At 39.7% G+C, this 18,825-nt stretch overlaps 2 protein-coding genes across 2 annotated transcripts; one reads left to right on the forward strand and one right to left on the reverse strand.

The window, feature by feature from the left end:
* Window positions 1-2,293: 2,293 nt before the first annotated feature.
* mrpl43 (mitochondrial ribosomal protein L43) lies at window positions 2,294-5,773 on the reverse strand. The gene is made up of 3 exons (XM_014032554.1): window positions 5,551-5,773; window positions 2,843-2,952; window positions 2,294-2,547 (listed from the first exon to the last, which is right to left on the reverse strand). Exons 1-3 carry the CDS (start codon window positions 5,679-5,681, stop codon window positions 2,324-2,326), a joined length of 465 nt encoding a protein of 154 aa, XP_013888008.1. The 5' UTR covers window positions 5,682-5,773; the 3' UTR covers window positions 2,294-2,323.
* Window positions 5,774-6,004: 231 nt separating this feature from the next.
* Window positions 6,005-11,340, forward strand: twnk (twinkle mtDNA helicase). Its single transcript, XM_014032539.1, has 7 exons — window positions 6,005-6,084; window positions 6,356-6,988; window positions 7,061-7,757; window positions 7,957-8,197; window positions 10,292-10,399; window positions 10,478-10,619; window positions 10,694-11,340. Exons 2-7 carry the CDS (start codon window positions 6,365-6,367, stop codon window positions 11,063-11,065), a joined length of 2,184 nt encoding a protein of 727 aa, XP_013887993.1. The 5' UTR covers window positions 6,005-6,084; window positions 6,356-6,364; the 3' UTR covers window positions 11,066-11,340.
* Window positions 11,341-18,825: the final 7,485 nt, after the last annotated feature.

Here is an 18,825-nt window from a genome sequence, read left to right on the forward strand (position 1 = left end):
CTGCACTTGGTTCCCAAAGTTGGGCTTGGGACCCAATTATGGGTCATGAAGCACCTTGGATAATCTCCAGAAATCTATTTAAAGGGTAATAAAACAATTGCTGATGTAATATTTCCCTATAACTATTACAAAAACACAAAATAAGTATAAATACGTATTTATATTTGTGTACAAGCTGTTTAGATTGTCAAAAAGCCTGTGTTTTTAGGGTTATTAACGAAGTTTGTGTACTCAGACCAGTAATATTTGGGGTCACAAGTTTTTGCCATGGATATTTTGTGGGTCAGAAGATAAAAAGTTTGGGAACCACTGCCCTAGAGTGTTGATGGCAGGTGCAGTTTCATGTCCAAACACTAGAGGCACTAATGAGCCAAACAGGAKAGTCCAGCATGATTCAAGCTTACAGAAGTCGTCCTCTCTTCTGAACAATCTAGCAGGAAAAGTCTTTCCACCAACAAACAATGGCTGGATTTTCTTACATGCGGTGTGTTTGAGAGGATTTGATCTATGTATGTAAAACATGTAAGGAGAATACACATGCAAGATTTTTTTAATTACAAGTGTTTGAACGTGTGTGTATACATCATACCAAAATCAGAGACTTGTATACAAAGATGTTAAATAAATACTTGGCCCCTCTAAAAATATTGTGGCCCCTTACTCAAAAAAATCTTAGATCCGCTTCTGGCTGCATCTCTGATCAGTCTTCTCCTTGTTCCAGATGAGTTAGAGGGACGGTCGGGTCTTGGTAGGTTTGCAGTAATTTTATACGGCTTTCATTTCAATATGATCACTTGCACAGAGCTCCTTGACATGTTTAAAGCTTGGGAAATCTTTTTGTATCAAAATATGTCTTTAAACTTCTCCACAATAGTATCTCGGACCTGCCTGMTGTGTTCTTTGGTCTTCATGGTGCTCTTTAAACAGAACCCTGAGACTATCACAGAGCAGGTGCATTTATAGACTTGGTTGCACACAGGTGGATTCRATTTYTCATCATCAGTCATTCAGGACAACATTGGATCATTCAGAGATCCTCACTGAACTTCTGGAGTCAGTTTGTTGCACTGWAAGTCAAGAGGCCAAAAAATATTGCACGCCCCACTTTTCAGTTTTTTGTTTAAAAAAGTTTAAAATATCCAATAAATTTTGTTCCACTTCATGATGACACTTGTTGATTCTTCATGAAATATTAAAATTTTTATATCTTTGTTTGAAGTCTGAAATGTGGCAAAAGGTCGAAAAGTGGGGGACAAATACTTTAGCAAGGCACTGTATGTAACGGTGTCTGTTAGCAAAATATCTCACGAACCCCAGGATTCTTAATGAAACTCGGAGGAAATAATCGTTGGATGTACACCTACAACTTTTTAACTTTTAAAGTTGATTCGATTCAAGATAGCCACCACAGCCAATCGAACTTAGAAAACACAACTATTGGTATAACTGTCAATTTTACAAGCATAGAGCCAAAATGTGTTGTGATAGTAGCTGAGAGTAATTAACATATACTCCAAGTGCTACTCATTGTGCAAAATATTTGCCTATGTTTTAGCAACAACTGTTGGACAAATCCAGTTTGTCTGTTAGCAAAATATCTCATAAACCAGGAGCTACATTTTAACGAGACTTACAGGAAATAATTCTTAGATGTATGTCTACAACTGATTACGTTTTAGAGACGATCAGATTCAGGATGACTTGAACGTAGCCACCTCAACAAGTTCTCAAAGTAGGTCTGACCAACATGGCTACATTTCTCAGCATAAGATTATCTAAATCTGAAAGAAAAAAGAAAAAAATGAGTGAGCAGCCTGGAGGGAAATCATAAAACATGTTCAGACTGAATCCTCGTTTGTTTTCAGCTCGTGGCCTCTGGAGGGAATCGATCCCAGCTCGGCCCAACAGAACTGTGTCGGGGCAGATTTGTGGAAATAAAATAAATAAATAAAATTAAAGCAAAACAGAAGCTCTGGGAGGCAGGGGGCCCCCAAAATTACCATTTCCAGAGCAATGTTCAAGGCGGTAACTTAGCAACAGCAACTTTATTTAGAGCCCTTTAACGTCCTTGCTTGGGTCAAGCTGAGCCGGCTCGCCTTGGGGAGAACATGTGAGATCTTTCTAACTGCTGCCGGAGATCAATTAAAACACAGGAGGTGAGAATGAAATGAAAATTATTTCCATCACAACTATTCCCAGGTCTTTAACGTTATTTTAAATCATTACGAATAAAGAAGAAAAAATATATATTTTAATAGGAGGGGGGAAGGACACAAAAACAGGAAACTAGGTCTTAGTTTCTGGAAAATGGCTTTAATGTTGTTTAGTCCATCCTCGCATACGGACTCTGCGGACAGATGGGGCCGATGGACGGGGGTCGGTTTGTAAACGGGTGCCAGTGGCCCTGGATGCTGGGGCTGTCCGAGTGGAAGGGCTTCCGGAGGCGAATGACGTCCAGGCCGGACTGACTGGCCAGCTTGGTCAGAAGCTGCAGAACCTCCTCTGACGTTTTACAGTTGACATCTTCTTCTCTGATGTTGCCGTTTACTGAACAAGAGGGTGAAAACAAAGATTACTCAATGTGAATAAAACTGAAGGTGGACAAACATGAAGTAAATAGTTTTTTTTATTTTTAGTAGTCTCAGAAAATAACAACTGACTCATACTGCCCCCTAGAGTACACATGCAGTACTGCAATACTTTTTTAATACAGTAGGTCTATGTTGTGATCTTTTATGATTATATATTTACAGGACTTTAGAAAATAATGAGGTGACTACCGTGACATTAAAACAACACATTCGGAAGAAAACAAAGTCAGTATGTTATTGTCAGCACTCACAGTATTCTGCAACTATCTTGGGCTTCTTGCAGCCCTCCTGAGGAGACACGTACACAACAGTCCCAGGGTACTTCTTGGCATAATCCACCACCCCCTCCTCGATAAAATCCCTGCAGGAAAAGGAGGCATTTTACTAAAACTTGGTACTTTATTGCATCCTCTGTGGTGGTGAAGAGAGATCAGGAACTCTGGGTAGTGACTGGCATAATGCGATCACAGATACAGGTGGTCAAAATTAGTTTTATCCGCAGGTCGCTGGACTCTCCTTTACAGAGAAGATGAAAAGTTCTGCTATCTGGGAGAAAGGGTTGTACAATATTGGCAAAAATATTACCTTGATTAATTGTGACATTTAGCTGATAACAAATATTATGGCGATTATTAGATGACAATCGCATTTGTATGTTTTTGACTCTAAATTAGTTATCCTGTCATCAGTCAAAATTAACTTCTTCATTTTAACAGCCACGGCCCGCATAATCACTTATTTTGCTGCTTGTAAGAAGCAGATTGACTGAGAGCATCATGAATTCTCAGAGATGTGGATTTGTTTCTATCGTTCACTAGAGAACAATTTGTTGTAGCCTCAGTCCATATTTTATAGGTTTCCTTGTACTCTGGTTTATGGCAGTGTTTCAGTTGATTAAAAAAGTTCATAGTGTTAGCATTAGTGTTTACATTAGACTTTATTTGATAAACATTTATTTTAACTGTAAAATAAAGGCTGTAAACATACTGTAGGCTGTTTAGTTTTGTAAATTTTTTTAAAATATATTTTAACATGGACGGAGCCATTTTATTTACACGCAAAGCATTCTGGGTAAATGATGACATCAACTAGGTCATCGGTGCGAGGCTGCTAGCGAGCTATTTCCACCCTGAAGGTTAATCTTGGACAATATCTGATGATCGACTCTTTTAAATGAAACCAGAGAGCGTTGACAGAGAGGAGAAGGTAGAAATGACTCAGCCTGMAACTGAAAATATGGATGGAGGACAACAGAGCTGCTTCATGGAAGAAGAACCTCAGCTTAGCCTGTTAGCCTTTGCGCTAGCGCCCACATTATAATGCCTTATATGTATTAGCTCGGCACTAGTGCGACAAACAAGCTAAACTGAGGTCCTCCACCCATATTTTCAGTTGCAGTCTGAGTCATTTTTGCGTTCCTCCCTCTGTCATGTGGATGGAGGACCTCAGTGACGAGAGGAGAATGTGTAGCGCTGAGCTAATACATATATATGGTGATAACGTCGGGGCTAATGCTAAAGCTAACAGGGTAAGCTGAGGTTCTTCTTCCATGAAGCAGCTCTGTTGTCCATCTATATTTTCAGTTCCAGGCTGAATCGTTTCTACCTTCTCCTATCTGTCAACGCTCTCTGGTTTCATTTAAAAGAGTCGATCATCAGATATTGTCCAAGATTAACCTTCAGGGTGGATATAGCTCGCTAGCAGCCTCGCACCGATGACCTAGTTGATGTCATTATTTACCCAGAATTCTTTGCATGTAAATAAAATGGCCCCGTCCGTGTAATATATTTTTAAAGTTTTAGTTTAAAAATTATAAAAACTGAACATCCTACAGTATTTTTACAGTCTGTATTTTACAGTTAAAATAAATGTTTATCAAATAAAGTCTAATGTTGCAACTAATCGGGGATCCTTTTAAAATGCTGTTTTTATGTTTAAATAGAAAATAAACTTGACCTCTCATCATTTCAGTTTCTAAACGCCTTGAAATTGGCCTCTGTCTCTTTAAGAACATCCTTCCGCTTTTATCCCACCCATTTCTGCCAGCAGGAGTCATGGGCGGGAGCGCAGGGCTGGGTGGGGAGGTGGGCTCTGTGATGCATAATAGTGGTAGCTCCTTGTAAACATTAGCATTTGCTCGGTATCAGCATTAGCTCCACGTTAGTGTTAGCTCTGCGGTAATATTAGCTTTAAGTTGGCTTAGCATTAGCTCCCTGCCACAGTGATTTATTTAAGTCACTACTTGCAGTTACCACAGAGTGTCAAATATTAATCGATGACAGTTCTTTGGGACAATTAATTGCACACGATACGATTTTGTCCAACTCTACGAGGAGAGACTCGGAGTAGTGCCGCTGCTCCTCCACATCGAAAGGAACGAGCTCAGGTTGGTCAGGCATCTGTCAGGGATGGAGGTGTTCAAAGCATGTTTGACAAGGAGGAGATCCCAGGAATTTTAGACCCAGGACACGCTGGAGAGACCAAGTCTTCCAACGGAGCTGGAATCAGTAGCTGTGGAGAGAGATGTACCCAGAATTCCCTCTGTCATCTGGTAGTTTGTCTACCTGAAGATATGTTTAGACTTGATTATTATCTCAGAAAAAAAGTCCATATCATTTAAAAATAGTAAAATAAAAAAATAGAAACATAAAGAGAGAAACACATTCATCATGAAGCACATGAAGTTTTTTGAGGTATAATTTTGAACTTTTGCGCCAACAAAAGCTGCTGTACTTTTCTGAAGGAGCAAAATGACTTTTCAACAACTCAAAATACTTAGTTCATGTTTTCGAACTACCTACTTCAAAAATAAGACATTTTCATGGGTCATATACTTTTTTATGCTCTATTGAGGTGGGAACTGGGCCTTAAGTTTATACCAGCAATATTTAACCACATTAATTCCTAACACTATCACTGTAAACACGCTGGTAATTCCTAATAATCCTGTTGTTACTACCTGACTCCCAGTGAGCCGTTTCCTCTCCTGGAGAAGAGGAGGGCGACTCGTTTCAGCTGACAAACGTATCGACCGACACCATTTTGAAGAACACTTTGAAGGAAACGACTCGCCGTCCCTCTGGAGGTCATCGTCCTACTTTAAATAAACCTTTTGATGTGTAAAAACAAACTACTGCTCGCTGTTGCTAACCCAATTGGTAATTTAGTGGTTACAAAAGTCATGGAGGACGCTTTTAGCGCGGTCCGTCAATAATAAGAGTCCGGCCAGAAACAAAAAACATTACGGTTGAGACAAACCTTCCTTGTAGTCAGCTAACGTATGTCTAGAGATGTTTTTATTGAAATTTTACATATTTGATATTTATGTGTAAATTACCATAAATATATATGTTTTGATCTCTCAAAGTGTGCTCTTTAACTTTTTCGAGCGTTAACCGGAACTTGTTTGTTTCACACGAACTTGTTTAGAAGGCGCACCAACAATCCATGCTTGCTTTGGAGCATGGGAGAAAAAAAGGTCAGACTTTACAGAGGTAAAAAAAAAAAAGACGTACTTTTTGTCATCTATAAAATGTATTATATTTTTAAGGGAATGATTTCATGTTTCTTAAAGTTCATTTTTAATGCAAAAATTGGGTTCGTTTTGCTACGAAAATACGAATTTCCTGCCTCACTGTCTTGTCTTGTCTGTCTTGTGCAGAATATCTGACAAAAAAGGGTTTTTTTTGCAACTGTATTATGGTGCTAACTTTGGCCTTGTTTTTTTATTTTATTGTTTATTTTGCTGGTAAAATGTGCTAATTAGGTAACCAATGTGGAGAGGCTTGAAGCTGGAGAGCACCGCCTGTCTTCTGCAGGTGGGAGCCCACAAGTTGCTCCTTCAAAGACATGTTTCATCCCTTCTCACTCAAAGGGTCCTTAACAGGACTTCAGAGACACTATGGAGCCAAAGACTCGGACGTACAAGCTTTTTCCTCGCACACAAGGTGATCAGGAACTATAAAAAGGACACAAAGTACACCGTAGAGTTCCCTTCAGGTCCCATTTCGGTCACAGACATTAAGCAGTACTTACGCTCTAAAGACGTTCCCTTCCACGATGGCTACAGCTGCCTCCACGTCCCGAGCATCTTCATCGATCCGTCCACAAGGAAGAGCAGCTACTCTCTGTTCATCAACAAGACAACTGGACGGTTTCTGTGTAAGGACACGCTGGTCGAGGGGAGCTGGGAGGACCTCCAGGACTGTCTGGAGGTGATTCAGAGGGAAGAGCAGGACTTCCTCAACCCCCATGTGCTGCTGGGGTATCCGGAGAGCATGGAGGAGCAGGAGGAGACGGAGCGAGAGCTGAGGGAGGTGCAAGAAATCTGGTCCAGCTCTGTGCCTTTCACGGATCTCCCCGAYGACGTAGCTCAACTGATTAAAACCATGTTCCAGGTACTCAAACTGTCTTGTGTTCACATCTTGTTTGGTTGTTCGTTTGTTGACGGTTTGCTGTTTCTTCTTCAGATGACAAAAATCTCAAATGCAACCCTTAAAAAGTTTGGTGTCAGACTCTTCAAGCCAACCAAGAGTCTGGTTTTCCCCTGGTTTGGTGGTCCTCACTCCTCCCTGAAGGGGATCAAGCTCCTCTCCGCCCAGACGACCGCCACAGATGAGGTTGTTTACAAGGAAGTTACTGTCCCGAGGTGCAGCTCCTACTTGTTTGGTCTTCCCCTGGTGACCAGTTCGGACTCGGAGGTGGTGTTAACCAGCCGTGAGTTGGACACCATGGCCGTGAGCCAGGCCACGAGTCTCCCCAGCGTGGCGCTCCCTCGCGGGGTCAGCTGCCTCCCGCCGGCCCTGCTGCCRTACCTGGAGCAGTTCAGGCGCGTGACCCTGTGGCTCGGGAGTGACATTCGCTCCTGGGAGGCGTCGAAGATCTTCTCACGCAAGCTGGGTCTGAGGAGGTGCGCGCTGGTGCGGCCCGGGGAGTTCCAGCCGTGTCCGATGGAGGCGCTGTCCCAAAACAAGAACTTGAGCCAGATTGTGAAAGCCTCCATCCTGGCGGCCCACAAGTCCATCATTTCCTTCAAACAGCTCAGAGAGGACGTGTACGGCGAGCTGGCCAACACGGACCATGTGGCTGGAGTGAAGTGGACTAGGTTTCCAGAACTCAACCGGATCCTGAAGGGACACAGAAAMGGAGAACTCACAGTTTTCACGGGTAAATAATCACACTGTTTCATCACCGTTTTGAAAGAAAAGCTTCCGTGATTCAATTCGACTTATTCACATATAATTTAAACACAGTTTCAAAGATTTAAGCACTGAAAAAGGCAACAAGACTAGAAACGCTTATGATGTGATACATTTTCAGCCATATTGCCCAGACTTATTATGTCTTTTCCCTCATTCTTCCTCAGGGCCGACTGGAAGTGGGAAGACCACGTTCATCAGCGAGTTGGCGTTAGATCTCTGCATGCAGGGCGTCAACACGCTGTGGGGCAGCTTTGAGATCAACAACGTCCGTCTGGCGAAGATGATGCTGACCCAGTTCTCCATGCAGCGTCTGGAGGAGAAAATGGACCAGTACGACTACTGGGCCGACAAATTCGAAGAGCTGCCGCTCTACTTCATGACGTTCCACGGGCAGCAGAACATCAAGTGAGCTCCAGCAGGGTTTTACCATTGATCTATATTATTGGATTGGACATCATGTGACTTATCGTGCGCAGCACAGTTGCCATTGCTATGCATTGAGTTTTGACTCGGGAACATCCATGAATGGTGGTAAAAAGTGGATGCAGCAGACAGTCATGCAAGGAGTATCAAAAAAGGGATGCAATGTTGCCATAAATTGTCAACACTACAACAACAAGATCCCAAGATCAAGGTTATCACATTTTACAGGTCATTAAAATATTTTTTATTTAAAAAAAATGTCGGAGATGTGGAAAGTAGGTCAGTTATGCAGCTTGATTTTGACTACCTTATGTCAGGTAAACCAACGAAAAGACAAATTTGTTGTTCCAACAAATAATTATATTTTTATTATTATTGTTATTATGTTAGGATAACATTGTGAGAGGTAAATATAATGGACAACAGTAAAATTACTTTTACTACTACTAGGCTGAACTGTGTAGATATTACTGGTACTGATGTTCTTCTGTCCAGTCAGCATATGGTATATCTTGTAGTTTGTGATTATATATCAGAGTAAAAAACTCAGTAAATTTTTCCCTCCACCGTACATTTCATAAGCTAAGCGGTGGAGGGGCCGTCCGCTTTTATCTTATGACCAGCTGGAGGAATTTGTCTTTAGTCACTTCAGCATGAATGAAGAACCAGGAAACAAATGCAAAATTAGAATTATATATATATATATGACACACATGACTCTTAGTTTTATGTGACAGAAAGGGGCTTCTACTGTAAATACGTTAGCAAAAACATATAATGAAAAGTTCCCAGACTGCTTATAGATTTATCTCTTGAGCAAATACATATGTTTTACATATCACAACATCGGCAATTTTCTCAGCTTTAATTTAAGCCATATTTTATAGAAATCGGATAAGAAATGAGGGTGCTATGAATATTTTTGTGACAAACTGACGTGCATCCCACATTGAAACTCTACCGTTTTGTTGACATGACTCAATGCATAGCAATGGCTCCTATGGTGGCGCATCGRTAGCTATAGCGGCTTTAAGCCATGTCCAATTCAATAATATAGATCAATGGGTTTTACTGAACTGATTCTTTTTTAAGTTGTTTTTGTCCAGATTTGTCAAATATCTCCATTTTTGTGCTGTTGGGTTGTTAGTTTTTTGTTTTAGCTTTTAGCTAGGCTTTTGATACTTTTAGCATCTAGCTAGACCTTTGATACTTTAGCTAGTCTTTTGGCACTTTAGGTTTTAACTAAACATTAGCTAATTTTAAATTCTAGATACTGTTTTGTTACTTTTAGCTAGCATTTCCTTAATTTTAGCTAGGCTTTTGATACTTTTAGCATCTAACTAGACCTTTGATACTTGTCAATGGCACTTTAGGTTTTCGCTAAACATTTGCTACTTTTAAATTCTAGATACTGTTTTGTTGCTTTCAGCTAGCATTTCCTTAATTTTAGATAGGCTTTTGCAATTTCTAGCAACTCTTTGCCTACTTCAGTGTTTAAAATGTTTTCCCTAGCTTTATGTTAGCAAGCCTTTTGCTATTTAGTTAGCACCTGGCTAATTTTAGCTTGCATTTTGGTATGTTTAGCTTTAGCAGGTCTTTTCCTCCTTTTAGCATTTAGCTAAGCTTCTGCTATTTTAGCAACCATTTGGCTACTTTAGCTTTCAGGTAGCTTTTTGCCTACTTTTTGTTTTTCAGCTTCTTGAGGTTTTTAGCATTTAGCTAGACTTTTGCTGTTCTTGCAGTCCTTTGGCCATTTTAGCTTTAAGCTAATCTTTTGGCACTTTGAGCTTTAGCTAAACTTTTGCTGCTTGTGAATTTTAGCTACTCTGTACTTTTAGCTAAACTTTTACTACTTTTAGCTACTGTGTTGTTACTTTTCGCCTTTAGCTAGTTTTATGGTTTGCTAAACAATGCTTTAGCTACATTAGCTTTCTGTAGCTTTTTTTCTTCTTTTTAGCAAGCTAGCGTTTTTAGGTTCAGCTTCTTTTTACTCAGTTTCAGTTAACTAATTCTTTCACTGCCTTTTGACATAAATTGTTTCTGGTTTGGATCCATTTTCTGACGTTTTGTCTTCAGGACAGTGCTGGACACCATGGAACACGCTGTCTACATGTATGATATCCACCATGTGGTCATAGACAACCTGCAGTTCATGATGGGACATGAGAACATCTCAGTGGACAAGTTAGTGGAAGTTAATCAGATGGAGATAGTGATAGAGTTTCATCATTCGTTCATCCTCATTTTATTTATGTGACGTAGGTTTGCACTCCAGGACCACATTATCAGCYTGCTCAGGAAGTTTGCCACCACCAGCTGCTGCCACGTCACTCTGATCATCCACCCGAGGAAAGAGGACGACGACCGGGATCTACAAACRGCCTCCATCTTTGGTTCTGCAAAGGTACGTCAAGGAAAGTTGTACTTTAAAAGAAACATAACACAAACTCCCATRGTGACCTTTAACCCCTCCACTAGGCCAGCCAGGAGGCGGACAACGTCCTGATTTTGCAGGAGAAGAAGCTGGTGACGTGTCCCGGCCGCAGATCCCTGCAGGTCACCAAAAACCGCTTCGACGGCGACGTGGGCATCTTCCCTCTGGACTTCCACAAGTCTTCKCTGACGTTCTCGGCTCCACTCAAAGGCAAAGTCAAGCTGAAGAAGGTCACCGTCAAGGAGCAGACCGAGACCGAGGCGGACGTCCAGGGCACGTTGAAGAAGGATGAAGCGAAGAAAAAGAAGGGGGAGAAACCGACTAAAACAGCAAAAACCGTTAACAGTACTGCCAAAGGAAAGGAAAACATCCAGGAGGGATTATTGAAAATGGAAATAATGACCCCCCACATTTAATGATTTATAGCAGATTCACTTTTCTAATTTCTACCTGAAAGTTTAGCTAAGCTAGGATGTAAAATAACTTTGTCTAGTTTAACRAATATACACTGTTTCAATACTGTTTTTTATACAAATACTGTATTTAGGTATATTTTTGTTATTTCCTTCAGTTTCAACCAAAAGTGTGAAACCAGGACAGATATCACTGTCTGTGTTCTTGACTGGCATTTTATTAGTTTTTTCCTCCAAGTATTGTCATTTATTAAAGGGGCAATATCATGTAAAATCAACTTTTTTGAGTTTTATATCATGTTATAATGTTATACTCTCATAAAAACATGCCCAGAGTCTTGCTCTGACTCATTCATGCATGTTTCAGAAATCCTGCAGCGTTTTTAGGCAGCCATGCTGAGGAGCAAAARGACAGGTGGGGACCAGAAACGCCCCTGTGACGTGTCTTTAAGCCGAGCTTCCTCGTGCCCCCCGCCCCTCTCCTCACTCACCCCGCCCATGACTCCTGCAGGCTCTCAGGTGAAAGTGAAAGTTAAACTGTCTGCTGAGCTCTCAACATTAGTTATTACTCAGAACCYAAATGGACAGGACAGAAGCGGAAGGTGGTTCTTAAAGAGACAAGAGGCCAATTTCAAGGCGTTTAGAAGAGGAAGTGAGAAGATAAGTTTATTTTCTATTTAAACATAAAACAGCTAAATGTGACATAGATACTTTATTAGGGTATAGTATTTAAATGTATGCCTGAGAAACAATATTGCCCCTTCAAATAAGCTTATTTCTGTCTAATAAAAGGCTTCTGGTGCATATGTAATTGGGGTGTCTTTGATCAGCAGGGGGCAGTATGGGCTCATAAATACTTGACAAACTTTAATAACCACATTGTAGGAGGAATTTGCCTCCAGCGTTTGTGTTTTGCACAATATTTTTGTTTAAAAGGTAAGTGCTTTATAAAACCTGTAATTGAGTTTCAACTTTTTAAAAAATATTTATGTTCATCTTTAATCAGAATTTGCAGAACCAGAGCTTAAAACACAGACGACACAAGAAAACATCAAGTTTATATGACAAGCTGTTTGTAGTTATTCAATAWCCTGTTATCGAGTGTAAATTTTCACCCATCGGTTCTTGACTGAACTGCACTGGTTCAACATTTTTGTGCAATAATTCAACAGTCACTGTTACTAGTTACAGTTCTTTGCTCAACTAGTAGGAGCAGAAACTACTAGTGATGGCTTTTTAACTCACCGCTGGACCAATATAGACAACTGGTTTGTTAATTAAGTGGCAGAATTCTTTATATGTTAATTAGTCTACACAGCTTATGCCTAATAGTCAACTAGTGACTGTCAAATGRACGCATTAGTCAACTAGTTGACAGTTTTTAAACAGACTAGTTAAACAACAACAAAAAAGTTTCAGATAGTTGACCGGCTGACACTATAGTTTGGACTTTTGGGATACTGGTGCAGAAAAATGGCCTTCAATTATGACTCTTGCTTTAACTAGTTAGTCAAAAGRACTACTAGTTGGCAGAGTAGTGTTATTATTGAGAGTTTGTTGAACTAGCGAGACCCAAATGTGAAACTTTTCAGTGTAGTTTTGAACTAGTTTGTGATAATGACACTAGATAGGAAGGATACTMAATTTTTGTTGGCCTAGTTAACTAGTAGGGGTGTCTGTGATRGATATAATGCAATATCACATGCCCATCTAACACAATGACTGTTAGATTGGCATATGATATRGATTCACATCGAGCARATGATGACGATATGGATTGATATTTTCATTTTGCRTCGATATAACAGAATCACGAACCATTCAAATCGATATATTGACACCTCTATTAACTAGTGTGGCAAAAACTTCTCAAATAGTCGACTTGCGATTCTAGTATGGRCAGAAATCTATGAGAAATGCCTACTAGTTTCTACATGTGCACTGTGCACTAATCAACTGGTAAACACCTAAATACTCAGCAGTCAAATATGCCCTCTTGACATTGCTAGTTAACTAGTAACAGGGGCGGAGCTAAGACTTTTTTTGCGAGGGATGGTCAAGGTGTTATCTAGGGGGGCTCATGTAAATAAAACAAACTACTCTGGATTTGAAAATTTAAGATGGCAATCACAACTAAGTTTAAATAATGTCTGCCATGATTCTAGTCCCAATTTAAGCTAACTGCTAATTTTGCAAAGAGCTATACAGTAATTCAACTCAGCTGAAAATGTAGTAGCTAGAAGCTGAGAATAATCTTTCACAAAGTCGTAACGCAAAATCTAAGATGACCACTGAAGCTAATTTCAAATAATTATACCTCTGCAAATTTTTTTTTAGAAATACTGAGTTGAAATTGGCTAGGTGGTAGCCAGGAACAATCCCCATGTCATTTTGAAATCTCAGTTTTAAGCTTTCAAATATATTCACCTGAAATTCAGTGTGGTGMTAGCTGAGAGTGATTCTAAATTCAAACAAAAGAATCCAAAATGAGATAGAAATGTTTGAGTTAGAACCAGTTTAAAGGATCGTACTTCAGTCCAGGTTATAAGATTATGAAATAATCTGGAAGATGACATTTAAAATGCCAGATGATGGGTATATTTAAGAGAACGATAAAAGTTAATTTGCTGGAGAAATATGTAAATGTAAGAATTGTTGTTCAATGAGTTAAAGCTTTTTTCTTTTTCTTTTTTTTGTAAACTGAAGATTATTTTTGATTGAATTTATTTATTTGAGAAAAAGGGGCAGATATAATAAAATTTTTTTCTTCTTCTGCTACCTTTCATTTAATTTATGATTTGTATTCTTGTTGTTTGTTGAATTTATATTGTTTTACAAATAAATTAATTAACTAAACTAAACTAAATGACTAAAATTCAGCTATTTTCTTAAATAAATATTGAGCTGAAATAATTTTGGGTGGTGTAATTGTTGCTTCATATTAATTCAGTGGTTTAGAAAGGATTTTTTTCACACTAATAGGTTTCTTCAACTCTAGATAACACAGGTCCATGTTAGATACTTACTCTGTTTTTTTCTCTAACTGACCATCTTTTATTGCCACAAGCGATCCCCACCCCCACTTGTCAGTCCTGTGGGCGTGGCATCCCTCTGGCTCCGCCCCTGACTAGTAATCCTTTTAGCTGCACTAGTAAACTATTAAAGCCTAAAATAATAATGAGATGACGTGTAATTAAATTTGCTCTTACTAGTTGATTAGTAACGGACAAAACTCACAGTAATTGACACATTTAGCCTCACTAGTTAACTAACAAACAGTTGCACTAGTTAACCATTTTTAAACAGACTTAACTAATAAAACCAATGAAAAGTGTCAGCTTGTTGGGACTTTTGGAATACCGGTGCAGAAAATGGGCGTCAAGTTCACCCTTTGTTTCAGCTAGTCAAAACTAGTTGGCAAAAAAGTTGGCAACTAGTGCAGTGTAGTGATGTAATAGTGGGAGGAAATTACGCTTGACATAAAGGATATTGAACAAATACACCAACAGCTGGCCGAGGTTTAAGCCAACTGACTGTCCTCCAGAATCCCATTACACGATGAATTATTTAGAGRGAGCGGCTGATGACTGCAAACTGTTTTTAATGCGTTTCCACATGAATATTTCAAAAGTTAAATCAATAAGCCCTTCTCTCCGTGCCGCCGGTGTGGATTTACAGGTCAGGGGAGGTGTAAACAGGTGCTGATGGTGTCCGATCTAACACGAGATTATGTATTTTATTTACAACTTGTGATCGAAACAGCTGCAGCTCTGTTCCTGCTCATTATAATAGGATCTTGGTTGAAAACTCTGTTTGAAAGGAGGAGAAGGAGGCGGGAGATGTACAGTTCTCTGAGGAATTTAAGGCTGTTTTTCCCCTTTGTTTGGCATCCTATAATGACTCGTGTTCTGGATGGGCTGGGGTGTCCTCTTGACTGTGTGGGTGTGGAATATGGCCTCTCTGAATGGTTCTCTTTGTGTCTTCAGACATTACAGCACCGAGTCGATGGCGGCTCTGTCCCCTGCCAGCACCTCAAGAGGCAAAAACACGGGACTCTTTTACCCAAATTTGCTGTTTATGATCTGTAAGGTCATGTTTATTCAAGTAAAGTAAAAACAGTTTTGTTTGTTCGTCAGATTAAAGCTCAGGATGTGAAGCAGTTTTCCTTTTTTTTTTTTTTTTACATTTTTTTAAAGAGGTTTGCATGCCTATTCAAATAGTTGCCATCTGGAAAAGGGAGCGAGATTAAACAACTTGAGTAATGCTGCTCTTAATCTGGAAAAAACAGAGCGCAGAGAGCAAATAAAATACCACGTCTTTGCAAATTGTTTTAGAATGTGAGAGAATGATCCTGAAAAGATGCTTTAGTGGCTAATAAACCACCAGCTTAACGGCAAAAGTCAAGTTAAAGCATTTCATGTGTTTCTTTTTCTCATAAAAAACCTAAAAGCATCATAAGAGTAAAGGGAAGTTAATGATGGGATGTAAGCATAGCTCTCCGCTTCATTAGCTGCCCTTCATTAAGTCAACTATTCGACCAAATCTGGAGGTAATTTCAGGGTCTTCAATCAGAGATAATCAGCTTTGGGCTTTACTTTAAAGAGAGATCATGTTTAGATCACAAAAGCTTCTCTGTATGTAAAGAAAATGAAGTTAAAAAGGACAAAGTTAGGAAAAGGAAACCCTTGGTGCACAGTTTTAACTTGTGAGATTTGAGCCAAATTGCTCAAAAAGAGTCATAATAAAAGCGGTGGAGCTCTGAGAACATGAAGGGTCACTGCTTTTCTTTTTCCTCAAAGTGAGAAAAGATCCAGATGAAGTCTTTCATGTCTGTGTTGTACAGACTGTAAATCTGAAATGCTCAGGCATTCTCATTACGGCCACATAGAACACGAAGAGCACACCTCCTTTCCGTGTGGCTTCGCAGCTCCAGCCGGCCGAGGACGCCTGTCGCTGGGAGACTCACCAGAGGCCCTTTTTTCCAGACTCACAGCTGATTCAAGACGCCCTGCCGCCCCTTGAATGTCAGGACGTGAGGGAGGCGGGTCCGCTCTGCCTCGGCCACGTGGCTTTCAACACGTTTGACCCACATTACGGCCTGCTGCTGCGTGTATTAATAACCACAAACTCCCCTGTGTGTGTGCTCTCAGACCGGCACCAAGTTCAGGTCTCTGCTCCTGACGCGACAAAAACATTAAAGACCTACCACCGTTCTTTGAAGTGATGGATGTRGCCCACCATGAGTTTAAGATAATAAAGTTGTAGCCATTTTGGACAAACCTTCTCACCCTCAGAGTGTGTGTTGGGAATGACTCTCAGCTACTTTTATATCAAATCTGATTTTAAGTGTTATCAGTTTCAGCTACTACTGTGCCAGGTTTTAGATCAACATGTGTAAAATGACATGGTTACAAACAGTTTTTTGTTTGTTTTTTTAGGGTGAGTTGATTGTAGCTGCCATTCTGAACTGAGCTGACTGCGAGAATTGATCAGGTGCAGATGGGCAAAACCCAAAAATTTGACGAGAAGAGCTAAATTATTTTCGCATTTTTCCATTTTTTACTCCTTAAAGTGCCTGTCACATGCATATCCTTCAAATACAAAACATTAAAACATCTTTAAATTTAAGAAATATGGCATAATACACATTTTACCCATTTTGTCACAGAACTGCCATATTTTCTTATAAACTTGGCTCAGCCAAAGTGAAACAGGAAGTGACATCAAAGGGGAACTTTTTAAGGAGGAAAACGCTCTTGTCCTTGTTTATTGAAACAATACTAATTGAACTTTGACTTTTCCTCATCAGTCTGATAATGACTCAAAATAATCTAAAGAAACATCAGATTCTTCTCTGCAGTTGTTAGCCATTTTAGCAATGCTCTGGTCACATTCTGACTTTCCCCTTTGACATCACTTCCTGTTACTTCACTTGTGAATATCTCAACAACTGTTCATCTCAGCAGCGTGAATTTTTTTTTGCATVACATTATCAGTGTTATTTTTCCAAAAATGATTTCATATTTATTACAAAAATTTGATGTCACAGGTACTTTAAGCATGCCTGCTTTAAGGCAAATTGAATAGATTTAAAGGTAAAAAAGGGGTTCTGAAGGAACTGAGGTTGAACCAGAGGCTTGTGTTCATGTCTCACGTGCTAAACTGTCATGTTGTATCAGATATGGACCCTAAGCCGCTCCAGCTGCACTGCCTGCCATCTTACTTTGCTCCACTGTGCACGTCCAGCCATCTGAACACGACAGCGAAGAGGTTTTGAGAGACACCGCCGATCTTGTTTACGTAACGACAAAATGTGGCCAAAAAGGGAGCCGAGGGGCTCAATCTGCTCTGGCACCGGGGGTGTGGAGGCTGTTCAAGAGCCCCGAATGGAATGAAAACTGCCTTGCACAGCAGTGGAAAACTTTAAAGGTTAAAGGAGAGGGCAGGTGGGGTGACAATAAGAGCTTAATTACTGGGGTAAGAGATGAGAGTTTGCCGTGAGGAAAGTGTCATTTGAGTAGGAAAAAAATGGCTCTTTTTAAAGAAAGTGCTCATACTTCTGGGACAAGTGAGGCTCCTGGCACAGCTCCAACACCTCACACCAGATCTCTTTTTAATTCACTCTGAAGGCGAGGGGGTGAGGGGGTGTGGATGTGATGAGGACAGCTAACCCAGGCCAAAGAAAATGGCTATTCACTCTCAAATTAGCCGTCTGCATGGCCACCTTCAAAAGAGGGCCCCTCTCTGTCTAATCRCCTCAGATTGTCTGTCTGCGTGAGCGACTGGACGCTGAAAACCACCGCAGTTAACTGAAGTTTTATCGCCATAAGCACAGTTAGTTAAGCTGATTATCCTGCGCTGAGCCACAAAAGGCCAAACACATGGTGCAGATGAAAAAACGTGCATGAAAAAGTGTTGTTTTTGTTTTAATCTGCAAAGAAAATCACAATAATTAGTGTCCCAAGTCTGCTAAGTTATAATAGAATATTATTTAAAAAAAATAAATCATAAACCAAATGTTGTTTGTTTGGATTCCTTGTAAGTTAAAGCTCTGGGTGAGAGGAAAAAAAGAGCTGTTGCAGAATTGATCACACAGAGCCAACGCCAACTATCTCACTCAGATGTTGTAGTCTGATTATAAATTCTAAGCTGCAAAAATGAATGACTCAGTTGTATCATCTGCCTCTGACATATTACTAGAAACACAAATAATGTCTCATGAGTGTTTGTGATTTGTTATTATAAGATGTGGAGCTGGAATTCAAAAATATCTTGTTCTTTGTTAGCAAAAACATAAAAACCATCTGTCTCTTCAGATGAAGTTAAACTACTGTAAAACCTGCCTCCAGCAGATGTTTCCTACGGGTTTGAATTTTTTATTATGTTAAAGTTTGACTCTTTGGATCTAAAAGCCAAAAGAAATATAAAACAACACAAGATGCAGTAAAATAACCAATAGAAACTCAATTTAAACTGAACTCAWCTGATCTAAACTCAGCTCAATTCACTAAATTCAACTAATCTAAACTAAGCTCAAGTAACTAAACTCATCTAGTCTAAACTCAGCTCAATTAAACTCATCTACTCTAAATTCAGCTCAATTACTTGAACCCATCTAGTCTAAATTCAGCTCAATTAACTAAACTCAACTAGTCTAAACTCTGGTCAGTTAACTAATCTAAACTGATCTAAACTCAGCTCATTTAACTAAACTCAACTAATTTAAACTCAGCTCATTTAACTAAACTCAACTAATTTAAACT

This window comes from Austrofundulus limnaeus, unplaced genomic scaffold (assembly GCF_001266775.1).
Source record: "Austrofundulus limnaeus strain Quisiro unplaced genomic scaffold, Austrofundulus_limnaeus-1.0 Scaffold7, whole genome shotgun sequence".
NCBI classification, from domain to species: Eukaryota; Metazoa; Chordata; class Actinopteri; order Cyprinodontiformes; family Rivulidae; genus Austrofundulus; species Austrofundulus limnaeus.

Bases quoted from the DNA above. Each gene is read 5' to 3' on its own strand.
- mrpl43 (XM_014032554.1), bottom strand. From the start codon at position 5,681: ATGACCTCCAGAGGGACGGCGAGTCGTTTCCTTCAAAGTGTTCTTCAA. The intron at 2,953-5,550 runs GTAGTAACAACA...CTTTTCCTGCAG, and splicing joins AACGGCTCACTGGGAGTCAG to GGATTTTATCGAGGAGGGGG. The intron at 2,548-2,842 runs GTGAGTGCTGAC...CCTCTTGTTCAG, and splicing joins CAAGATAGTTGCAGAATACT to TAAACGGCAACATCAGAGAA.